The 19,230-nt window shown below is 51.8% G+C and overlaps 5 protein-coding genes across 5 annotated transcripts, besides 16 other annotated features; 1 reads left to right on the top strand and 4 right to left on the bottom strand.

The window, feature by feature from the left end:
• Nucleotides 1-305: 305 nt before the first annotated feature.
• On the bottom strand, nt 306-1,409 carry PVX_091500 (hypothetical protein, conserved; the record flags this gene model as incomplete). Its single annotated transcript, XM_001615241.1, has 1 exon — nt 306-1,409. The coding sequence occupies one exon, from the start codon at nt 1,407-1,409 to the stop codon at nt 306-308; it is 1,104 nt and encodes a 367-aa protein (XP_001615291.1).
• Nucleotides 1,249-1,276: a microsatellite.
• A 1,271-nt stretch (nt 1,410-2,680) lies between the features above and the next one.
• Nucleotides 2,681-2,777: a microsatellite.
• Nucleotides 2,778-3,751: 974 nt separating this feature from the next.
• Nucleotides 3,752-4,138, bottom strand: PVX_091495 (hypothetical protein, conserved; the record flags this gene model as incomplete). Its single annotated transcript, XM_001615240.1, has 1 exon — nt 3,752-4,138. One exon carries the CDS (start codon nt 4,136-4,138, stop codon nt 3,752-3,754), a length of 387 nt encoding a protein of 128 aa, XP_001615290.1.
• Nucleotides 4,139-4,344: 206 nt separating this feature from the next.
• Nucleotides 4,345-4,385: a microsatellite.
• A 778-nt stretch (nt 4,386-5,163) lies between these two features.
• Nucleotides 5,164-5,188: a microsatellite.
• A 697-nt stretch (nt 5,189-5,885) lies between these two features.
• On the bottom strand, nt 5,886-10,586 carry PVX_091490 (hypothetical protein, conserved; the record flags this gene model as incomplete). Its single annotated transcript, XM_001615239.1, has 1 exon — nt 5,886-10,586. One exon carries the CDS (start codon nt 10,584-10,586, stop codon nt 5,886-5,888), a length of 4,701 nt encoding a protein of 1,566 aa, XP_001615289.1.
• Nucleotides 8,001-8,049: a microsatellite.
• Nucleotides 8,799-8,822: a microsatellite.
• Nucleotides 8,984-9,058: a microsatellite.
• Nucleotides 9,191-9,332: a microsatellite.
• Nucleotides 9,613-9,842: a microsatellite.
• Nucleotides 10,094-10,133: a microsatellite.
• Nucleotides 10,587-11,508: 922 nt separating the features above from the next.
• Nucleotides 11,509-13,582, bottom strand: PVX_091485 (ubiquitin C-terminal hydrolase, family 1, putative; the record flags this gene model as incomplete). Its single annotated transcript, XM_001615238.1, has 1 exon — nt 11,509-13,582. Exon 1 carries the CDS (start codon nt 13,027-13,029, stop codon nt 11,509-11,511), a length of 1,521 nt encoding a protein of 506 aa, XP_001615288.1. The 5' UTR covers nt 13,030-13,582.
• Nucleotides 13,583-13,717: 135 nt separating this feature from the next.
• Nucleotides 13,718-13,857: a microsatellite.
• A 207-nt stretch (nt 13,858-14,064) lies between these two features.
• Nucleotides 14,065-14,090: a microsatellite.
• A 53-nt stretch (nt 14,091-14,143) lies between these two features.
• Nucleotides 14,144-14,165: a microsatellite.
• Nucleotides 14,166-14,687: 522 nt separating this feature from the next.
• Nucleotides 14,688-14,710: a microsatellite.
• Nucleotides 14,711-14,878: 168 nt separating this feature from the next.
• Nucleotides 14,879-18,657, top strand: PVX_091480 (hypothetical protein, conserved; the record flags this gene model as incomplete). Its single annotated transcript, XM_001615237.1, has 5 exons — nt 14,879-17,642; nt 17,795-17,833; nt 18,021-18,078; nt 18,257-18,366; nt 18,503-18,657. 5 exons carry the CDS (start codon nt 14,879-14,881, stop codon nt 18,655-18,657), a joined length of 3,126 nt encoding a protein of 1,041 aa, XP_001615287.1.
• Nucleotides 15,968-15,991: a microsatellite.
• Nucleotides 16,453-16,486: a microsatellite.
• Nucleotides 18,658-19,230: the final 573 nt, after the last annotated feature.

Raw genomic sequence — 19,230 nt, 5'->3', positions numbered from 1 at the left:
AAAAAAAAAAACACAAAACGTATGACATAAAACGTATTACATATAACATAAATCGCAAAACGCAAAACGTAAATCGTAAAACAAAACCAAAAAAAGCAAACACTTCAGGAGGGCCCTCACTTAACAAGCGAAGGAGCGACCCCCCCATGGAAGGACAAAAATGAAAGTGAATTAACCCAGGCGGGGTGCTCAAACGGGGGGAGTTTTTACGGCCACGTTGGAGCGGAAAAAAGGGGCTCACGCAGAGTACCCGCTCCGCTGATTTAAAAGCTGCCGACTTGCTACACACACATATACACTTCCCATCAACGGCGTCTCTTGGCCGGCTTGCACATCTTCACGATGCATCCAAAAACGAAACAGAAGAGGAAGAGACAGATGACAATGCCAATCGTTATAGTAACCACCTCATTGTAATTTACATTCCCTGGGTCATCCCGTAAATTCGTGGCCGTGGGATGTATATTGAAGGCTGGGTTTTGGGCCATCTGATTTGCGGTCATAACATTTTGCATATTCATTTGTGGGTAAGTCATTGCGTTGGTGGCTAGTTGGATCCCCGGCGGGGGGGGGACTCCTGTGCTGGCGGCCGGTGTGGGTGTGGTTGGAGACGCCATTGGGGATGTAGCCGCTGGCGCGGCTGTTGCTGTTGTGGCTACACTGGGGGGGGGTTGGGGCTGCGCGTTGGGAAGGGGCACTTGGACCCCCTGAGGGGGGAGGGCCATCGGGGCAGGTGCAGAGGGGGGGATGCCATTGTGCATGTTAAATGGGGTGCTGATGTTCGAGTACAAATTTGGTGTGACTATGGGGGTGGCCAGGGGAGAGTTATTCGTGCCATCGAGGTCCAGGGAGAACGGCCCCTGCATGTGCTTGTGGACGCCGCCGAGCAGCCCGTCCACGGCTCTGGAGGCGACCAGCGACAGGGTGGGGTTCAGCTTGCCACCAAGCTTGCTGCCCAATTTGCCGCCCAACTTGCTGGTCAGCTCGATGTTGGAGCTCTCCACGACCCCCCTGCCCAGCAGCGGCGGGCGCCTCCGCTTCCTCGTGATTGCAAATGACTCCAGCGCCACGTCCGGCCCTTTCGCCTCCCCCCCTTGGGTAAAGCCACCATCATCAATATGCAGTGGTGTAAGTGATTTTTTTTTCTTTATTTTGAACATCCGTTTTTTCCCTCCTTTTTGCCTCCCAGGGGGGACGACCCCTGTTGTGCGGAATTCCCCAGGGGGAGCGTCCCCAGTTGTGTGGAGTTCCCCAGGGGGGGCAGCACTATCATACCCACCACCATCATCGTCGTCCAGACTGCTGTTGGCGCTTCCCCCCACGGACTCTACGTGCGAAGCCTGCCTTATTTCGTTCGAATTGCCTGTGCGCCTCAAATGGGCGGCAACAACTTCTGCAGGGTTATTCATGACGGAAGGGGCACCCGCTTTGGTAACCCTCCCCTGCGTCAGCTTGGCTATCAGCTTGTCTACCAGTCTGTCTATCTACCAGCTTGTCTGCCGGTCAGCATCCCCGGGCTGCTTTCCAAAAAAAGGGAGCGGGGGAGTCTTTACCAATGGGTGTAAATTTGAAGACGCTCATGCCGGGGTGACAACTTCTGTTTAGCGGCTAACCAGTTGCACAACTTGAGAAGTTAAAAAAAAAATATGAGGAGGTGCACATGTACCCAGCTCTTCAACTTTGGCCAAGGGAAGTTACTTCAGAGGAATCGCTTCAGGGGAGATGACTGAAAAAGGACGTACGTGCAGAAGGATGTACATGCAGAGGGAGCGTCAAAGTGAATGCCATTTCCAACATGGGCAGAAAAAATAAAAAACCGCGTTGGTTAAAAGTGCCCACTTAAGAGTAGCCCCCCTTGCAAGATTGTTTGTTGAAGGTGCGGCATCTCATTACCCACCATATGTCCTTTCACAACAGTGTCCGCCCGAGGTACACCGTTTGGTGGGCATCTCCGCTCGATAGGACAGAAAAAAAAAAAAAAAAAAAAAAATCCACACAGTTTAGTTATAACATGAACGAATGTTACCTTCAGGTGGATCTCCCCCTCTGGGGGTAGGTTACCGAACGATGTATTCGAAGGAAGACGCGCTGAGTGTCATCTGTGGGTGTGTGTGCCCCTTGGTGGGGGCAACTGTTTATGCGCATGGCCGGCGGCGGGAGGGGGACGCAGCAGAGCGGTTAAATAATTCCCCACTCGGGTGATGGCGAAGGGGTGAAGCGGCAATTTGGCAAAACTGTCAAACCCGCCAATTTTGACCAAACCGGCAGAAAAACAATTTTGCACCATTTTGCATGCACAAGTGCATTAATTGGGCGCAGGCCAAAGGCGCGTAAAATGGGCCCCCGCCCCCCAACAGAGTCGACTGCTGCGCGACGCGCGGGGTGGCATAACGGGGCATCGCCAACTCCCTTCACGTGTTAAGTTGCGCTAACTGGTGGTTGTTCTAACGTGTTGTTACTTGTGCCAACTGCTGTCACGTGTTAACTCGTGCTAGCCTATGTTAACCCCTTTTCACGTTTCACTGGGAGGCCAGGCCCCCCCACTACGTCCCAAACGAACGTATGCACGCGCGGATACATTTGAGGGCGACGCCTCCCGGTAGCCTTCCACTGCCCACCCGCGCAGCCAATCAGAACGGACGCCATCATCCTGCACATCCCGCTTATCCCCCTTACCCCCTTCCACAATCTTTATTTCTTTTTTCTTCTTTTTTATAAGCGGCGGCGAATCTTTACGCTACTACCTTTGAAGGAGTCAGCTGGACGGAGAGGAAAATGACCCGTCCCTAATGGGGCAATCACACATGACCTGACCACAGTTGTGCCTTTGAGGCTATTTTTACTAATCGCCACGTTGTGACAAATGTAGAGGCGAGTCTGCGTTCCCCAATTGTCTCTTTTTTATTCGCCGAGTTTAGCCCATTCATCCCCCGTCCCAACTGCCACGTGATTCCTAACCATTTCGTTGTTCAACCTGTGTGAGCCGTTACGACTCAGGAGCTACGCGAAGACAGGTCCGCACCTTTGTTTGACATTAATTAATGCTTTAATGTAGTTAAGGTGAAAAAAAAAAAAAAAAAAAGAGGAAATTCTCCCATGGGTGAGTATACTCGTGCGGGGAAAAAGGCCAACATGCGCACACACACGGTTAAAAATAAAAGGGGAGGAATTCTGATGGGCGCGCAAAGGGGTCACGCAAAATGGCTCCTCGAGGGGACCGCTCGAGAGGACTGCTTGAAATGGCTGCTCAACAACGCCAGGGGGGCAGCCCCTCCGCCCATGTGAGGCGCTTTCTCTTGTCACCGCTCTGTAAAAGGACGCCAAAGAGTTTCCTCCGATTTGCCTTCCGCCTGACTGGCACACACATGCCTCGAATCACTGCAAAATTCAACGCAGCGATGCAGCGATGAAGCGACGAAGCGACGCGGTCTACTGTCCTTCTTTACGCCAACTGGGCACAACCCCTTAGCGCCATTTCATCCTTTTGCGCACTTGTGTGTGATCATCAAAAAAGGGGGCAACACGAAAAGGGGTGTACGTACATGTGCATACGCCAAAAGGAAAAAAAAAAATTCCCCGGAAGTGTATGAACATGTGCAGGTAAAAGTGGGGCATTCCGCTAGTCAGCATATCGTTCGCATTTCGTTCGCATTTCGTTCGCATTTCGTTCGCATTTCGTTCGCATTTCGTTCGCAGCTCGTTCGCAGCTCGTTCGCAGCTCTGTCCGCCGCTCCTCCGCCGCTCCTCCACTTCACAGCGTCTTCAACTTCTTAACAATCTTGTTGACCTGGTCGTTCAGCGGATTGACGACGTAGTTATTGAGGTACAGAGTGACATTGTTCTGGCTATTCACCTTGCTGACCTTCTCATAAATAATGTTCAGGTAATTAAATTTGGGGGTGATCAAAACCAAGTAAAGGGCCAAGTGGAGGAGGCACCATATGAATCCGCTTATTTTGTAAATCACTGCTCCTATGGAGGGGGTCACCACATTCTCAAACACCACAAAAAAGTAAACGTATTTTAAGTAGTACTCCACCATTTCGTATTTTTTATTTTTCCATCCGTGGAGGGACAGTCCAACGGGCAGCAAATACCCGACCACAAAAATGATCATCTTAAAGAGAGCGCAAAACATGTTTGGGGAGGTTAACCAGGAGAGGGGGAAAAAGAAGGGGGAGGGAGAGTTGATCTGGCCCAAATGGCACACAAATGGTGAGAGTGTGGTACGATGAAAAAAAAAGGGGGGGCTGACTGCCGTGTGGGGTTAAATTGCGTCAAATGGTGGGGGGGATGACCTGTGAGGGGGGAAAATAATTGTTCTTCGTTCTTTGCGCAAAAAAAAAAAAAATAATAATAAAGGGGGAAGGGGGGAACAAACATGCACAAGAATATTATACGCGCGTACGATCGTACGTATGTTTTCACACGCTTACTCTTTACGTGGCTGCCTCTCGTCAACAGAAAAAGGGGAATGGTAAGCTCGGAGTAAAGCGCGCTTTCGCGTTTGTTCTCGGCGGATGCAGGAGGAGAAGCTCTCTTGGGGCTGCTTTCATTTCAGGAAGCGACGTTTGCTCGCTCGGTATATTGCGCTATTTTTTGCCGCAACTTTGAGGTAAATTGGGGGCAAATTGGGGGGCAATTTTTGAGGTGAATTTTTTTGCCCGCTTCGTGGCAGTTTTTCCCGCTCGGCTAGCTGCTTCGCCTTCACCAGAAAGGTGCACATGTAAAAATGGGGTTCCGAGCGGGGGCTTGCTCAGCGAAAGGAAGATACTTTCCCTGCCAGTCTGTACCTTCATGCGCCGGGTAACGCGGTGCGGGGTGACAAAAATCGGGTGGCGCCCAGAACGCTTGACGATTTCGCGAACGGGGAGTGCTACAACGAAATGGTCAGCCAGGGCTCACTCGGTGGGCGGTTGGTCGGCCGCTCACTCGCTCACTCGCTCACTCGCTCACTCGCTTATTCGCTTATTCGCTTATTCGCTCAGGGCTGGTTTGTTCACCAGCGGGGTCGCTCCAGGTAAGCATACGTGAAGGAGCAGTCCATATGCATGTTCACTTCTTCGGGTGCGCTTCTTCCAGAGCAGCAAAAAAAATGGCCGAGCCCCCCGCGCGTACGCGTGTGATGCATACGGCTGTGCGATGGGCGGGGACTTCGCGCGGAAACGCACAAATGAGGCGAACATTGGAAGCATTGCAATAAGCATTGCAAAATTGGAAGTACTTAAAACACTGCTCTTGTTGAGAGCATTTCGCAGACCTGCTTTTCTTTTTTTTCGCACCCTCCACTCGAAGCGCGCACACAAGCGAAACGAGTTATTCCTCTTGGAGATGCGCCGTGCGCGACCATGGCACATGAGCAAATACTTGCCGAAGGAGGGAAAAAAAAAAAAAAAAACTCCAAATGTGTATGTACCAGTGCTGTGCGGGCAAGGTGAAAAGGACGAGGGTCATCCCCTCACACTCATTTGGCAGCCTATCCGATGGTACACACACGTTTGTATTTTTTTACTTTTGCCTTCATGTTAACGGTAAAGTTTAGCACCCATTTGTGTGGGCAGCCAGTTTGGGTGCGTCCAAGCGGGGGACACCTCCAGTTAGCATCTCAACTGGACATATGTTTTTTCCTTTTGACTACTTCCCCTTTAACGTTTGTTCCCTCCTGCGTGTGCGGAGCTAAGTACGCGTCATCCCCAGGAGGAGGGACAGCGGTTACGTAAAAAGCAAAAGGTTTGGCGGAGTTGGGCAGTTTAGCTGTTGACAGTTTAGCAGCTGCGTTAACGCTGAAGTTGCGAAAAAGGGGACGTGCCCTTGCAGAGGGGGGGGGCGCCATCATAGCCACGCGGTGAGTGGGGAGCAGATGGGTCACGCAACTGGGCGGCTACTCAGCTGCGCTGCCACTCCGTTACTCCGCTGCTCAACTGCGCCGAGTACCTCTCGCGGATGTAATTGAGCACAAATGGGAAGGACGCGCGCACAGCCCGCAGCGCCCCGTAGTACCGGGCGAGCAGCCCCATGTCCCGAGTCTCCCGAAGGCGGCTGAAAAAGCTCTGGCACAAGTATGTCCGTTGACTGCCCACGTTTCGCGCGAGGAGACTCCTCTCCACGTACATAGAGTAATCGAAGAAGCGCGTCCAGTATTTATCCCTCTTTAAAAACAAAAGGAAAGTTAAAAGGTTCAAAGCTTTTACATCAAAGGGATTGCTGTGTAAAATTTGAATAATTTTTTTTTCTGACTTGTTCAGGTGATTTTCACACAAAAAGTAAAAAACGCTGGAATTGTACAGGAGAACGGAAAGAGGGAAATCGCTACATCGGGGAGCGGAGAACTCTTGTGTCAGTAGCATTTTGCGTAGGACCACTTTGCATTGGTTAAAATCTTTTCGTAAAAAATGATAAACAAATAACTCGTTGTGCAAAAATGGATTTTCATTATCGATGTGCATTGCTTTGGAAAAAATGTTCCTCAAAAAAGCGGTTGACTCGATGAGCAAACTTTTCTTCCTCTTCCTTTTGTTAACCCCCCGTTTTTCTCTCTCGCGATTTAAGTCAAACTGGAGTTTCCTGAGCACACTGGAACAGTAGACTAAGTAGGGGGACAAGTTGAACGGTTTTAGCTGCACACAGAGGTGAAAAATATATTTTTTTTGTCTCGAGTTAAAGGCATTCCCCCTCGGTGAGCAGCAGAGTATGTGCAGGATGTTCACATACGCCTGGAAGAATTTTCCCTTTGATTTTACACACTTGTTAAGGTGAAGAAGTGCCTGTTTGTGGTCCCCCTTCAGAAGCGCAATGACACCATGTAGGTAGTAGTCAAGGTGGTCTCTCGTGTGCCCATAAGTTTGCCTCCCACTTTGGCAGTACCGTCTGGCCTTCCTCGCTACGTAGTTCACCCGCGCATAGTACAGTTGGAGAAGCCGCTGGATTTTTTGCTGACTTGTACATACAACGCTGTGCATGCTTGTGATCGACTCGACGAACAGCAGGATGGCGTCCTCTTCTCCCAACGAGTGTTCTCTCCGCAAGGTGCACTCACTTAAACAATATGCATTCACAAAATCGAAATGTTTGTGGCAAAACTGGATGATGTGGAGAAGGTCTGGTAGGATTGCCTTTTCACTTCGAATTGGTTTTCCGCACCACAACGGGGGGTACGCACAATGTGTAGACTTCTTCCCCCTTGCAGGATGGCTCTCTTCGTGACAGATTGGCCTATCCCCCTTTGGTGAAAATGCACCTACCGCATAAACATCCATAAGCTTCAGTCTCATCGCTAACTTCTCCCTATTGGATGCTCTGCTCCCTCCCCAAGTGATAGCCCTGTTTATCACCCACTTGGAGGAGGAGCGAAAGAGCACCCCGAAGAGGCACTCGAAAAGGTCGTCGTAGTGGGGAAGCAGGACTCTCTGCTCGCGCACGGGCCCCCCTCGAAGGAGAAGGTTGAAGTGGGCCAGGAGTTGCTTCTCATCCTGGAGTTGCTTCTCATCCAGGTCCTCTACTTTGTCTCCACTCGTAAAGGGGTCACTCCGCTGATTATACCTCCCCAAGACGCTCACTTCCCCCCCCCTGAGGAGGTTACTAACATGTGGGTGCACCTCCCTGTGTAGGCCGCCACTCACTTGGAGCAATCCCCTCGGGGGGAGAACTCCCCCATGGTTATAGGTTATCACCTTCTGGTTTGCCCCTCCCCCATGGTGCGGCCTCTTCACTTTTGTGTGTCCTTCCGCGTGCATGCGCTGGGGGGGGGTGCTCAGGAGGGCCCCCGCGAGTTGGCGGTGGTCTCGCCGGGGAGTCGCCTGCTGGGGGTACCCCCTGGCCAAGTGAGCACAGCGCGCGGGAGCGAAACTCGGCCGTGGGGGAGTCGCCTTCCAGCCATTGGGGAAGTTGCGGCTAGCTGTGTTGGAGAAGCGTTCACCCCCGATGCGCTCACTAGCGAAGCGGTCACCCCCCTGACCCACCTCCGCTCTGTAAAGGCGAGGCGGGTGTAACAGCCTGACCGCGTCCACGCAGCTCTTATGCCTGCCCCTGTGGGGGGGCCAGCCGAACGTCCCCTCCTTCTGCGCATTGGTGTAGTCACCCTCACCGGGGTAGTGCGCTAACCCCCCAGTGGAACCCACTTTGCAAAAATAAAAAATAAGCACTCTCCCCAAGTTATAATTCATCTGAACGAACCTAAGTATGGTGCTTTCCTCTCTCCTTTTAAGTTGCCCTGTCCCTATCAGTTTGTCTAGGCAGACAAGAATGAATGGCAGCAGGTCCGCCCTGCCGCTGTGAGACGCACCTTTCACTTCGCGTGCGCGTAGCTGTGTGTGCAAACTGGGGGTGGACTTCCCCACGTGGTTCAGCACCACCTTCGAGTACTCCTCTGCGCTGAGCCTGCAGAGGAACAGCTTCTCGTATAGCCTGCCCCAGAGGAAGGGAAGCAGCCCTGTGCAAGCTGCTTCGGTTGCGGCAGTTGAGCCAACTCCTAGGAGGTACTCCCAACAGAGGGCGTACCTCCCCAATTTGAGTAACGCCATCGCATACACGTAGGTTAAGTAAAAATCGTTCGGGGTATACTCACGCCTGTACATCTGCACAACCATTTCGTAACTCTCATCCACATAGAGAGAGCAAAACTGTAGTTTCTTTGCAGACGACCATTTTCCGCTCCAGCTGAATGCACCAATGGGTTCTTTTGTCTTCTTCTTTGGGTTCTTATCCCCTCCAAGTAGTGTAACCCCTACGTTTCTCCTCAATGCATGTCTTAACTTTTCCCCCGCTAAGGGGAAGCACTTGCTGCTGACCATCCGTTCAAGGTGCCCAGGGTCGTACCTCCTTTGGTTTAATCCTTCCAAGATTTGCATTTTCATCATTTTTTTTTCTTTCCCCCTTTTTGCGCTCATCAGGTTTGGGAAGCGAGACCACTCCGCTCTGCTATCCCCACAGTTTGGCGGAACAACGGAGGAGGCATACCCCCTATGCTGTCTACCATGGGCAGTCGAAGCAGTAGAGGCAGGGGGGGGCACACCTACCCTGCATACTTTGACTGCCCTCGAATTTGAGCGCTTTTCCGGGTGCCTCTCCACAATGGGAGAACTTTCACTAAAGCTTCTCTTCTTCGTCAAGCGGGGAACATGAGGTGTCGCACCGCTTCCAAGGAGGTGTGCCCTTACATGATGATTTCTAAACCCTTCGTGGTAGCCACTCATGGTGGGACAGGCCGAGAGGTTCCTCCCAGTGGGGGGATTCAACCCCCGGTTGGAAGCGGCAAACGAGTGATCTCCTTTCCCGCCATGGTTAGATAGCTCTGCCGGAAAAACGGTTCGCTCTCCCTTTACGTGGGTCACATTACCCCCCCTTGAGGACTTCTTCTTTTTCTTCTTAAAAGCGAATATTTCTCTCCTTCTGCACAGTTGCATAATTTCATCAAAAATGGCAGCAGCGTCGTTTTGCAGCTCCCTCTTGTGTGGTTTCTTCCCCTGTGTGGAGGTTTCCCTGGGGGATTTGTTTTTTTTTTTTTTTTTTTTTCTGAACGGTTCAGGTAAAAATTTCAAAAAGGTCATATCGCTGTCTTCGCTGGAGGAGTAATTGTACAAGCGGAGGAGCGACTTGGGGTGCGAACACCGGTGTGTGGCGCCCACCCCGTCGGTTTTCACCCTTTCGGTGCGTTCACCTGTGTGGCGACTGCCTCGCCGTTTCGCAGTGGGCAGTATGTGTTTTGCTCGTTTGGTTTTCTTTGTTTGTTCTGTTTGTTTTGCCTTTTTTGCCTTTTTTGTGTTTTTTTCCACTCCACGAGCGGGTAGTTTCCCCCTCGAAAGGAGAGCCCCCTTTGTCTTGCTTCCCGCACCGCCAATGCCATAGCGTCCGCGGCGCTGACCCTCGTCCGCTCGGGTTGCTCTATTTTTACGTAGGGGGGTCCCGCTGGCATACCCCCCCGGGGGGAGGTAAAACTGAAGAAGGCTATCCTGCAGCTGGCTGTATGCCAAGTGGTGAAACACCGCATCCTGATCGGCTTCATACATGATCCTTTTTTCTCTTAAAATTGATTCGTTTGGGGTGTTTCCATAGGGGCTACCTCGGAAGACACCATTTTTATTTGCACACAGTTTCGAGGCACCCACTTGGGTTACCCCCCTGAGTGGTTTCTCTTTCGTCGCTCCACTCCTTCTCCTCCTCTTCTTCCCCTTTCGGAAGGACCTCCCCAAACGGACATCCCTACGAAGCTGCTCGTCCAAATTGGCAAAGCGCAAAAAGATCTTATCGAAAATGAATCCCACAGATGAGCAGGACCGTTTGTCGCAAGTGAAGTCCTCATTTTGGAGCAGCGTGCGGAGGTAGGATTGTTCCACGGCGTCACTCTTAGAAGGGGGCACACTCAAGGTGTTGCAACAAGCGAGGGGTCCTTCGTTGGAAGCTCTTCGCGAGTTCTTCTGTTCCCATTCCTCCTCAAAATTGCAAAAGAAATTTATGTCATCCTCTTCGCAAAGGAAACTGAGGTATGCCAGTTTGGCCTCTTCAATTCCGTTTTTTTTCCTCTTTTGGATTTTTTGCTTTTTTTTTTTTTTTTTTTTCTTCAACTTCTTTCCGATGGCGCGGCCCTTCATTTGGAACGGGGTGAAGTCGTTTTGGGGATGTTCCTCTGTTGGTGCGAATGTGAAGCGGTTCAATTTGGCCTACGCCTCACTGTGGATGGGGAGCACTACAGTGGGGCACGTCCACGCGAAGGTAGACACATTGCCCGGTGGGTGTCCCTTTTGGGGAGAGTCAAGCAGGAGGGGGTCTCCAACCACGCACCGTTGTTACGAGCAGTCGTGTGAGCAGCCGTTTGAGCTAAACGGTTCGCATAAAGCGGTTCCCTCGTACGATTAATTAGCAAAGAGGTTTTCTTTTTTCTTTTACATGCCCACAAAACGAATGTCACCTCCTTCCGCCGACCACGTGGCTGATTCATTCCTCAAGGAGGAGACTCATGGGGGCATAAGTTCACGAATTGGTGTTCTTAAAAAGGGGCCTAAATATGCACACGTGTGATCGTGCGTGTGCGCGCGGTGGGAAGACGATCACGGGGGGAAGAAGCGGCATGCGAGGGGGAAGAAACGGGGGGGAAAGGCAAAAGGAGGACCGCAAAGGGAAGGCAGCAAAGGGAAGGCAGCAAAGGGAAGGCAGCAAAGGGAAGGCAGCTAACAAAGCCAAAGTGCAGAAAAAAACGCGAAGCCTCACCACGCCGCACCACACACGCGCGTATGCCCTGGCACAACATCTCGCGAAGAAAATTTAATTTTTTTTTTTTTTTTTTTTTTCTTTTGCCGCTATGCATTTCGAGCGCGTACAAAATGGGTCCACGCAGGGGTGCCGCATAAATGTCCAAAGGGGTGACAGGCGAGTCGTTTTCTCTCCTTCTTTCATCTCACCCTCGGGGGGGGGGCCATCAAAGGTGTGCAGTGAGCATAAGTAGGGGTAACCACGTGGCGTATCCCCAATGTGGGCTCCTTCTTGGGGCGACTGGCCTGCTACGCCTCTGCACCCCTAGGCGATGGCCCGCCTGCGCTTCTGCTTCTGCTTCTGGTAGGCCTCCTTCAAGAACTTGTGCTTGGCCATGAGCTTCAAAGAGGACATCACGAAGGGGTAGAAATTAAAATATTTGAAGGCCAGCTCCTTCTTCGAGGAGCGCTTCAACTGCTTCTGCTCCTGCAAAAGGGCCTGCAGGTAGTTGATTTCAAATTGGGACTTATGGAAAGTGGTCAGCAGCTCTCCGATATTGTCTGGGAGCTCCTCCACGGTGGGGATATTCGCGTAGTTAAACTTTTCTTCGATTACTTGGCCGTTCGCTTGGACGTTTGCTTGGCCGTTCGCTTGGCCGTTTGCTTGGCCGCTTACTTGGCCGTTCATTTCTGCGCTTATCTCTTCGCTCAGTTGGTCGTTTATTTTATCGTGTACTGGGTCCAGTAATAATTCCTCCTTCACCCCCAGGCTGCGTAACTTGGTGAAGAGTCTCTTATACAAAATTCTGTGGATTTTATAAAACTCTTTGAGCAAATACTCCTTGTCCTTCACCACGATTAGGATGTTGAACCGCCCGTCCCCCCCACCGCTGCCGCCACGGCCACCGCTGCTTCCACCCACACCGCCGCTAACTCCGCTACCACCGCTAACCCCGCATATCTCGTCGATCTCCTTCTTGATGTGCTCCCTGGCGAGGTCGACCCAACTGCGGCGGCCGTCCGCGCCCCCGGTCTGCCCGATGAGCACGGGCCCCTCCTGCAGGCCGTCCAGCATGTAGACACTCCCGCCAAATTGTATATACGAAACGAAGTGGAAGGAGTCGTTGTTCTTTCCCTTTTCGTCATGCAGGTTCTCCTTTTCTATATATATGGGAGGCTTATACGTATTGTGGATGTTTCGAAGGAAGTTACAGTTGGAGAGGGTGAGCCCCTTCATCGAGCTATCAAAGTTATTGCTAAACGATTTGATGTTTTTTATTTCTTCGTTCAGTTCTACCCCTATATTTAGGACAATAGACAGGATTGCTTGCGTGGCACATGCGTTCGGGATCACCTGCTTTGCAAAGAAGAGGTTCTCTGGCACACTGTGCTCCACGAACTTGTTCCTCTTGTAGCTCTTCCCGATGTTAAAAAGGAAAATAATTCCAAAAATGCTGTTTTCGTTTCTTATGAGCCGGTAGTACTTTTCGTCCGTTTCGGCTGTGTTTCGGTACATCTCCCTTTTCGGGGGCGCCCCTCCCCCGGTGCTTCCATCAGCGGCATTCTGCTCCTTCTGCTCCTCCCGCTCCTCCCGCTCCTTCTGCTCCTCCCGCTCCTCCCGCTCCTTCTCCTTCTCCTTCTCCGTTTTGTACAGCTCGATGCTGAGGACGTGCTCCACGCTGACCACATCCCTGTTATAGATGTAGTCGTCGAAGAACTCCAAATCGTACACGTCCTCCACGGAGAGGTGCTTCGCGCCCATCCGGCTCAGCATGTCGTTGAAGATGCAGGGGTTGCTCTCGATCAGGCACCATTCGCTCAGGCCCTCGTTGCTGCTTCGTTGCATCGTGCGCGGGGGGGGAGCAATCAGATGAGAAGCGGTCAGATGAGAAGCGGTCAGATGAGAAGCGGTCAGATGAGAAGCGGTCAGATGAAAAGCGGTCAGGTGAAAAGCCGTCAGATGAAAAGCCGTCAGATGAAACGCCGTCAGATGAAAAGCCGTCAGATGAGGTGGGGAGCGGAGACCTACTACACCGTATTCACGTTCGCTTCTCTGGTGTGATGGCGCTCTCCTATCCGGTGCGCCTCTTTAGCTTTCTCGTTTGCTCCTTTCTTCTCCCCCTTCCGATAGCTGCACCCTTGGGTGGCTCTCCCGAACTGCTGCCTCACCAGGGGGCCACGCGATGCGCTTACGACGCCGTCCGAGTTGCGCACAAACGCACAGAGGCGAGTTGCCTTAACGGGAAGGATGAGCCAAATTAGGGAATACCTTTCTAATTCCACCAAGTAATCCCCTAGCAGAAACAAAACAGTCGCAGCGTCAAAGATGCTTTGGCAAAAGGAGGAGTCACTGCACATGCACGGCGTGTAATGGAAGAACGTACACGAACATCAAAATGGTGGAAGCAGGTGTGGGGCCTACAGAGAGAATCCCTATTCGTACCTTCAAATGGAGGGAAAAAAAAAAAAAAAAAAAAAAAAAAAGGATTCCCCTCTTGGTGGGGTGATTAGAAGGCGGTCTCTACTTGGGGGGTTGGCCCGCCATGGTTCGTGCGGAGCGGTCGGGCAGGCGCCTATGCGGGGGTGCATTCGGGTGTACGTGCGGGCGTACATTCGGGCGTACCTGCGCCGGTACAAGCGTGCTTGCTTCCTTCCTTCCTTGTGCGCACCCAGCCAAGCGCAACAGAACTGGAGCGCGCAGGTGCGTCAAAAGCGCGGGTGCGAAAGAACACGTGGCGCGCGAGGGAGGAAGGAAGCAAGCAAACATACGTGCATACATACGTGCATACATACGTGCATACATACGTGCATACATACGTGCATACATACGTGCATACATACGTGCATACATACGTGCATACATACGTGCATACTTACGTACATACGTACGTACTTACATACGCACTTTTACTTTTGCTTGTGCCAGGCTGAACACACGTAGGTACTTTTTTTCCCCTCAAATTGAGCCCCACCGCAGTTCGCCCACTTGAGCCATGTTTACACATAAGCATACCCCTAGGCGTTTCTCTTTTTTTTTTTTTCCCCTTCTACCAAGTTGCTTACCCGTTCCTCCACTGATTAGCCAGCTCCTCCATCGGATTGCGGCTTGTCTACACAAAGGGAACCCACCGAGGTAGATTCAAGGGGACTTAAAAAAAGTTAGCGGTTGGCATGTAGCAAGGCACAACAGGGAAAAAAAAAAAAAAAAAAAATACCAAGCAAACGGGGGAAGCAAGTGAAAAGAAGTCAATCCAAGCCAGGTGAAGTGCTGCAACTCTCGCTCTCCAAAAGGTCACTCCACTTCCCCCTTTGAATTACCCAGGGGGGAAATCCCAACCGGGCAGCAGGCCCACACGAGCACAAAGGGGACCTCTTCAAATCAAAGTGTGCATGCGCTGAAGGCGGCACCATGAACTGACGAGGCGGACGAGTGGCAATCGGACGAAGCGGTCAACTGGCAGAGAAGCGAGGCGCCCCTAAAAATGGTACCAGCGCGGGGTCGGTCCTGAGCCAACCGGTACAGGCGAGCAGACGCAAGCAAGCAGAAGCGATTAAGCAGAAGCGATTAAGCAGACGCGATTAAGCAGCCGCAAGTAAGCAGCCGCTCGCCTGTGTTGCCACCCGGGCCGACTCGGCCATCCTCACCAAAGCTGCTAACCCTGCCACCCCCTCCACTGCTTCCGACCGAAGAGACCATGTCGGAGTACCAGATATCGAGCGTGTACTTCTCGCGGAGGAACAAGCTGCTGCTGCTGATATGCGTCTTCTTCTTCTCCTGCTCGACGCACGTGTTCAAAAATGTGTTTCCCTTCCTCTTTATGCTGACGGGGGTGCGCAACGAGATTGACCTTGACAATGTGGCCAATCAAGCGGGGCGGTTCCCCTCGAGGGGGGGTCCACTCGGCGGTGCGGCGAAGGGGGGAGGGATACAGACTGATCTGTTTGGGCAATCCGCAGCGTATTCCTTGGGGAGAACCCCCCCCACGATTGTCTCCGAGGAAGCCACGCATAGCAGCACCTACCTAGAAACGAAGGGTCGCAATAGCCAGTCGATCTACCTATACAGCAACATCCTGACGCTGATCTACTGCAGCTCCCTAGTGACCTACATCTTCATCCTGGTGTACGATTTGGGAAAAAAAAATTACGTAATTAACAGTTTTTATATCATCAATTTGGTCGCTCACTTTACCATTTTTCTTCTCCTCAGCGACATTCAAATGAGGAACACAGATTTGAGAGAAGTGATGAGCTGGAGGGATGGGAGTTTGTCTAGGGATGCCATGCCTCTGTTTGGGAGGTACCCCGCAGAGGATATGCTCGCAAAGAGGAGGGACATCAATTTTTACTTCAAGAGGAACCTGCGGGATAGGCTGGACGCGGGGGAGTTCCTCAGCGTGGGCCTGTTCCAGAGGAGCGCCCTGGAGTTTGTCCTGGGGGGTGTGGAAGCGGGGGGAAGATTCGAAGCGGGGGAAGACAAAACGAGCAGCGACATGGGCAAGGATAACCGCGATGGAGAGCAGCGCAACAGCGACATGGGCAAGGATAACCGCGATGGAGAGCAGCGCAACAGCGACATGGGCAAGGATAACCGCGATGGAGAGCAGCGCAACAGCGACGTGGGCAAGGATAACCGCGACACGGGCAGGGATAACCGCTCCCGGGAGGAGGCGTACACGTACGAGAGGAAGCACCTGAAGTTCCTGTACCTGTGCATCATCATCAGCTCCATCTGCAGCGGGTACATAAAGATTTACCAAAAGAGAATTATGTACTGCATTTTCTACGTCAACATAGGGGTCATCACCTCGCTGCTGATCCTGATGAACAGCCTCTTCAAACTCTTCGCCCACTCCCTCAACTACGTAGTCACGAACAATAACTCCATCACAGATATCAGCGACTACATCATTCTCTTCCTAGTAATTGACATGTTTGGCTTGCTAACGATTTTGATTTTTACATACAAATGGTTTTACCAGAGGAAGCTGTGGGTCAATCTGCACACCATTTTTTATAATTACAAATACGTTTGCTTTTACCATAAGGAGACCTACTACCTCTATTCTGTGGACAAACAGATCGACAGCATTTTGGTTCATATCGACATGTGTGGGGATGAGAATATTAAAATTAGTTTTTGCGCCTACATGAATTTGAACAAGTCGATTTTTTACGACTACCTTCGCCTGAACACGTTCAGGAAGAACAAGCTGCGCATTTTGGAGATTGCGGACCAGAGCCTCCACGTCACCAGCACGTACAAGGCGGTAGAGCGGCCCCACGGGGGGAGCGGCGAGCACGGCGAGCGGGGTGAAGTGGACCAACGTGGCCAACGTGATGAGGGGGGCGAAGTGGACCAACATGGTGAGCGTGGCGAGGGGGGCACCCCATCCTTTGGCCGGAAACAAAAGCACAGCTACACCATGAAGCCGTACAAAATCTGCATAGAGTCGCTGAGCAGCCTGGCCAACGTCGGCCCGGACGAGCAGTTAGCGGAGGGGCAGTTGCGCGGTGAGGAAGCTCAGGGACAGCCTCAGATGTACGCCCCTGATAGGGACGAGGGAAACGAGCAGAAGGGGAGGGGCGCGAAGATCCCCAGCTGCGTGAAGAAGCAGGGGAGGAGGCTGGCCAAGGGGGACTCGGTGCACTTTCAGGACCAGCCGGGGGGGGAACCGAAAGAGCTGAAAGGAGTGAAAGGAGCGAAAGGAGCAGACGAGGGGGTAGAAGCAGATGAAGAGGACGTCGCAAATGGAGAGAACGCCGCTAACGAAGAGGACGTCGCAAATGGAGAGAACGCCGCTAACGAAGAGGACGTCGCAAATGGAGAGAACGCCGCTAACGAAGAGGACGTCGCAAATGGAGAGAACGCCGCTAACGAAGAGGACGCCGCCAACGAAGAGAGCGCCGCCAACTATGCGATGCTCGGCGGGGAAGAACGCGTGGACGCCCGGGAGGGGGAAGAACAAAAGAGGAACGTTCTGCTAATCCCCAACTACGATGATGAGTGCAGCCGAAATGCAGACTACTACGACGATTGGGAGCTGTCTGACGAGAGGGACGACGGGGACGACGCGGGAACTTCCTTCCTCAGCAGAGCAGACGAAAGGAACAGCCAAGTGGGAAACAAACTTTTGAGCATCTACCAGGGGATAAACAAATTCTGCTCCTCCTTCACATTTTATTTTTTCTTTTTCATTTTTATTTACGCCTTCTTGCTATCCATCATGCACATTTTCATAAATTATTTTTTTTACATTTACCTCTTCGTATTTAACATTAACATTTATGTGTCTAATGTGTATACCATCATCATGACGTTCGTTTCGCTTATTGCCATCCCCTTTTCCGGCTACATCGTGGACAACATAGGGTCGTTTTTGTCCCTCCTGCTGTGCTCCTCGTCCTTCATCTTGGTGGCCATTTCGGGCTCCATATACTGCTACAAGCTTAACCAGAGTAAGGGCGGGCACAAGTGGGGGCGCCGTCCCCCCTTGTTTCGCCACAGTTGCTGCTGCTGCAGTTGTTGCTATTGCTATCGTTGCTGCTGTTTTTTTTTTTTTTTTTTTTCCCCGCCGTCACTTCCACACACCCCCACTCACCATTTTCAGATTCGGAAGCCCTCGCCTTTCTCTTCTTCAACCTCATAGGTCAAAAAGGAAAGCAGGCGGAGAAGCGCAGAATGGGTCTCCCTGCTGGCAAGCATAGCGAGTGTCCCGTTTGTGCCCCCCTTTTGTGCCCCCCTTTTGTGCCCCCCCTTTGTGCCCCCCTTTTGTGCCCCGCTTCTTATAAGCGCCTTCGCGAAATGGTCATTTTTCTTTTTCTTTCCCCGAGCAGGCATCAGCGAGTCCATCATCCCCACGGTTATCATTTCGCAGATCCCCACTCACCTGTGGTACGTTGGGGGGGGGGGGCGCTTTTCCGCGGGAGCACTTCCGCCGGTGTAGCTACGTGGTGTGCGTTCGTACCTGCTGTGTGTACCTGCATACCGTGTGTACCTACTTGCTGTGCGCCCCCAGATCACCCCCAGACCTCATCACGTTCACTTCTTCACCCCCCCCTACACAACTTAGCGTGAAGAACAACGAAAGCATCACGTCCGCCTTTGCCATTTTCGAGCTAGTCACGATGATAATCATAAGTTTGAACAACTACGTTTTTGGTTGTTTTTTAATTAAAGAAGGTGGGGTAGACTCTCTCCAAGGGGCCAACCTCCAGTTGGCTCCCCCACTGTCCCTACGCGGAAGTGTCCAATCGTATGTGTAAATAAATGCATACACACATATGATACATGTACATGTGTGCTTCCCCCCCCGCAGAGTACCTAAAGGGTTTGTACGTACTGTTTTTTTTCGTCATCCTGGTGATCGTCCTTATCCTTTTGTTAATTGTCACCATTTACCTCAAGAAGAAGCGGAGCGCGCGCGCGTACAAGAGCCCACGGAACGCCGACCTCGCGCAGCCTCTCCTGTGAGGCAGCCCCCGGGCAGCGCGCCCATCATGGACTCAGTGAGCACGCACCACCCCTCCGCAGGTGCTTTTATTTTCGTTCCCCTTTAATTCATTATACCTTTTTGTTCCTTTTGTTCCTTGTGCTCATTTTGTTCCTTTTTTTCCCCACCCAATTAAATCATCGCAAATTTTAAATGTTCATGATTTTTTTTTCTTTTTTTTTTTAACACATTGTCGTGAGAGGGGTCTTTTTTATTCCCTTTTTTTGTTTCTCTGCGTAAAGTGCTTAACCAAATTGACTTCCTCATCGTGGGCAGTGAGAAGTGGCACCCCTCAGTTGTGCCTTTTACGGCCTCTTTTGCAGCCTCATTTATGTGGGTTTCTCGAAAATTTAAGAAAGGGAAAAGGGGAAGTGAGGAGGCCACACTTTCGGGAAAAGCGCCGTATGCTGTGCTGTCCGCCCCCTTCCCAGTTTAGCTCTTTCCCGCGAATCCTCCAATTCGGCCACCAGGCAAGGCCGCCTCTCGTGGAGTGACAAAGCCAAAATGTTTGCAGTTCCTCTGTTGGGGGGTCCCCAAGAGGGGTACATGCTGAC

The sequence above is a fragment of the Plasmodium vivax genome, chromosome 9, assembly GCF_000002415.2.
Source record: "Plasmodium vivax chromosome 9, whole genome shotgun sequence".
NCBI classification, from domain to species: Eukaryota; Apicomplexa; class Aconoidasida; order Haemosporida; family Plasmodiidae; genus Plasmodium; species Plasmodium vivax.
Note: the sequence above shows the minus strand (reverse complement) of the source record. Positions and strands in the feature narration are given on the sequence as shown.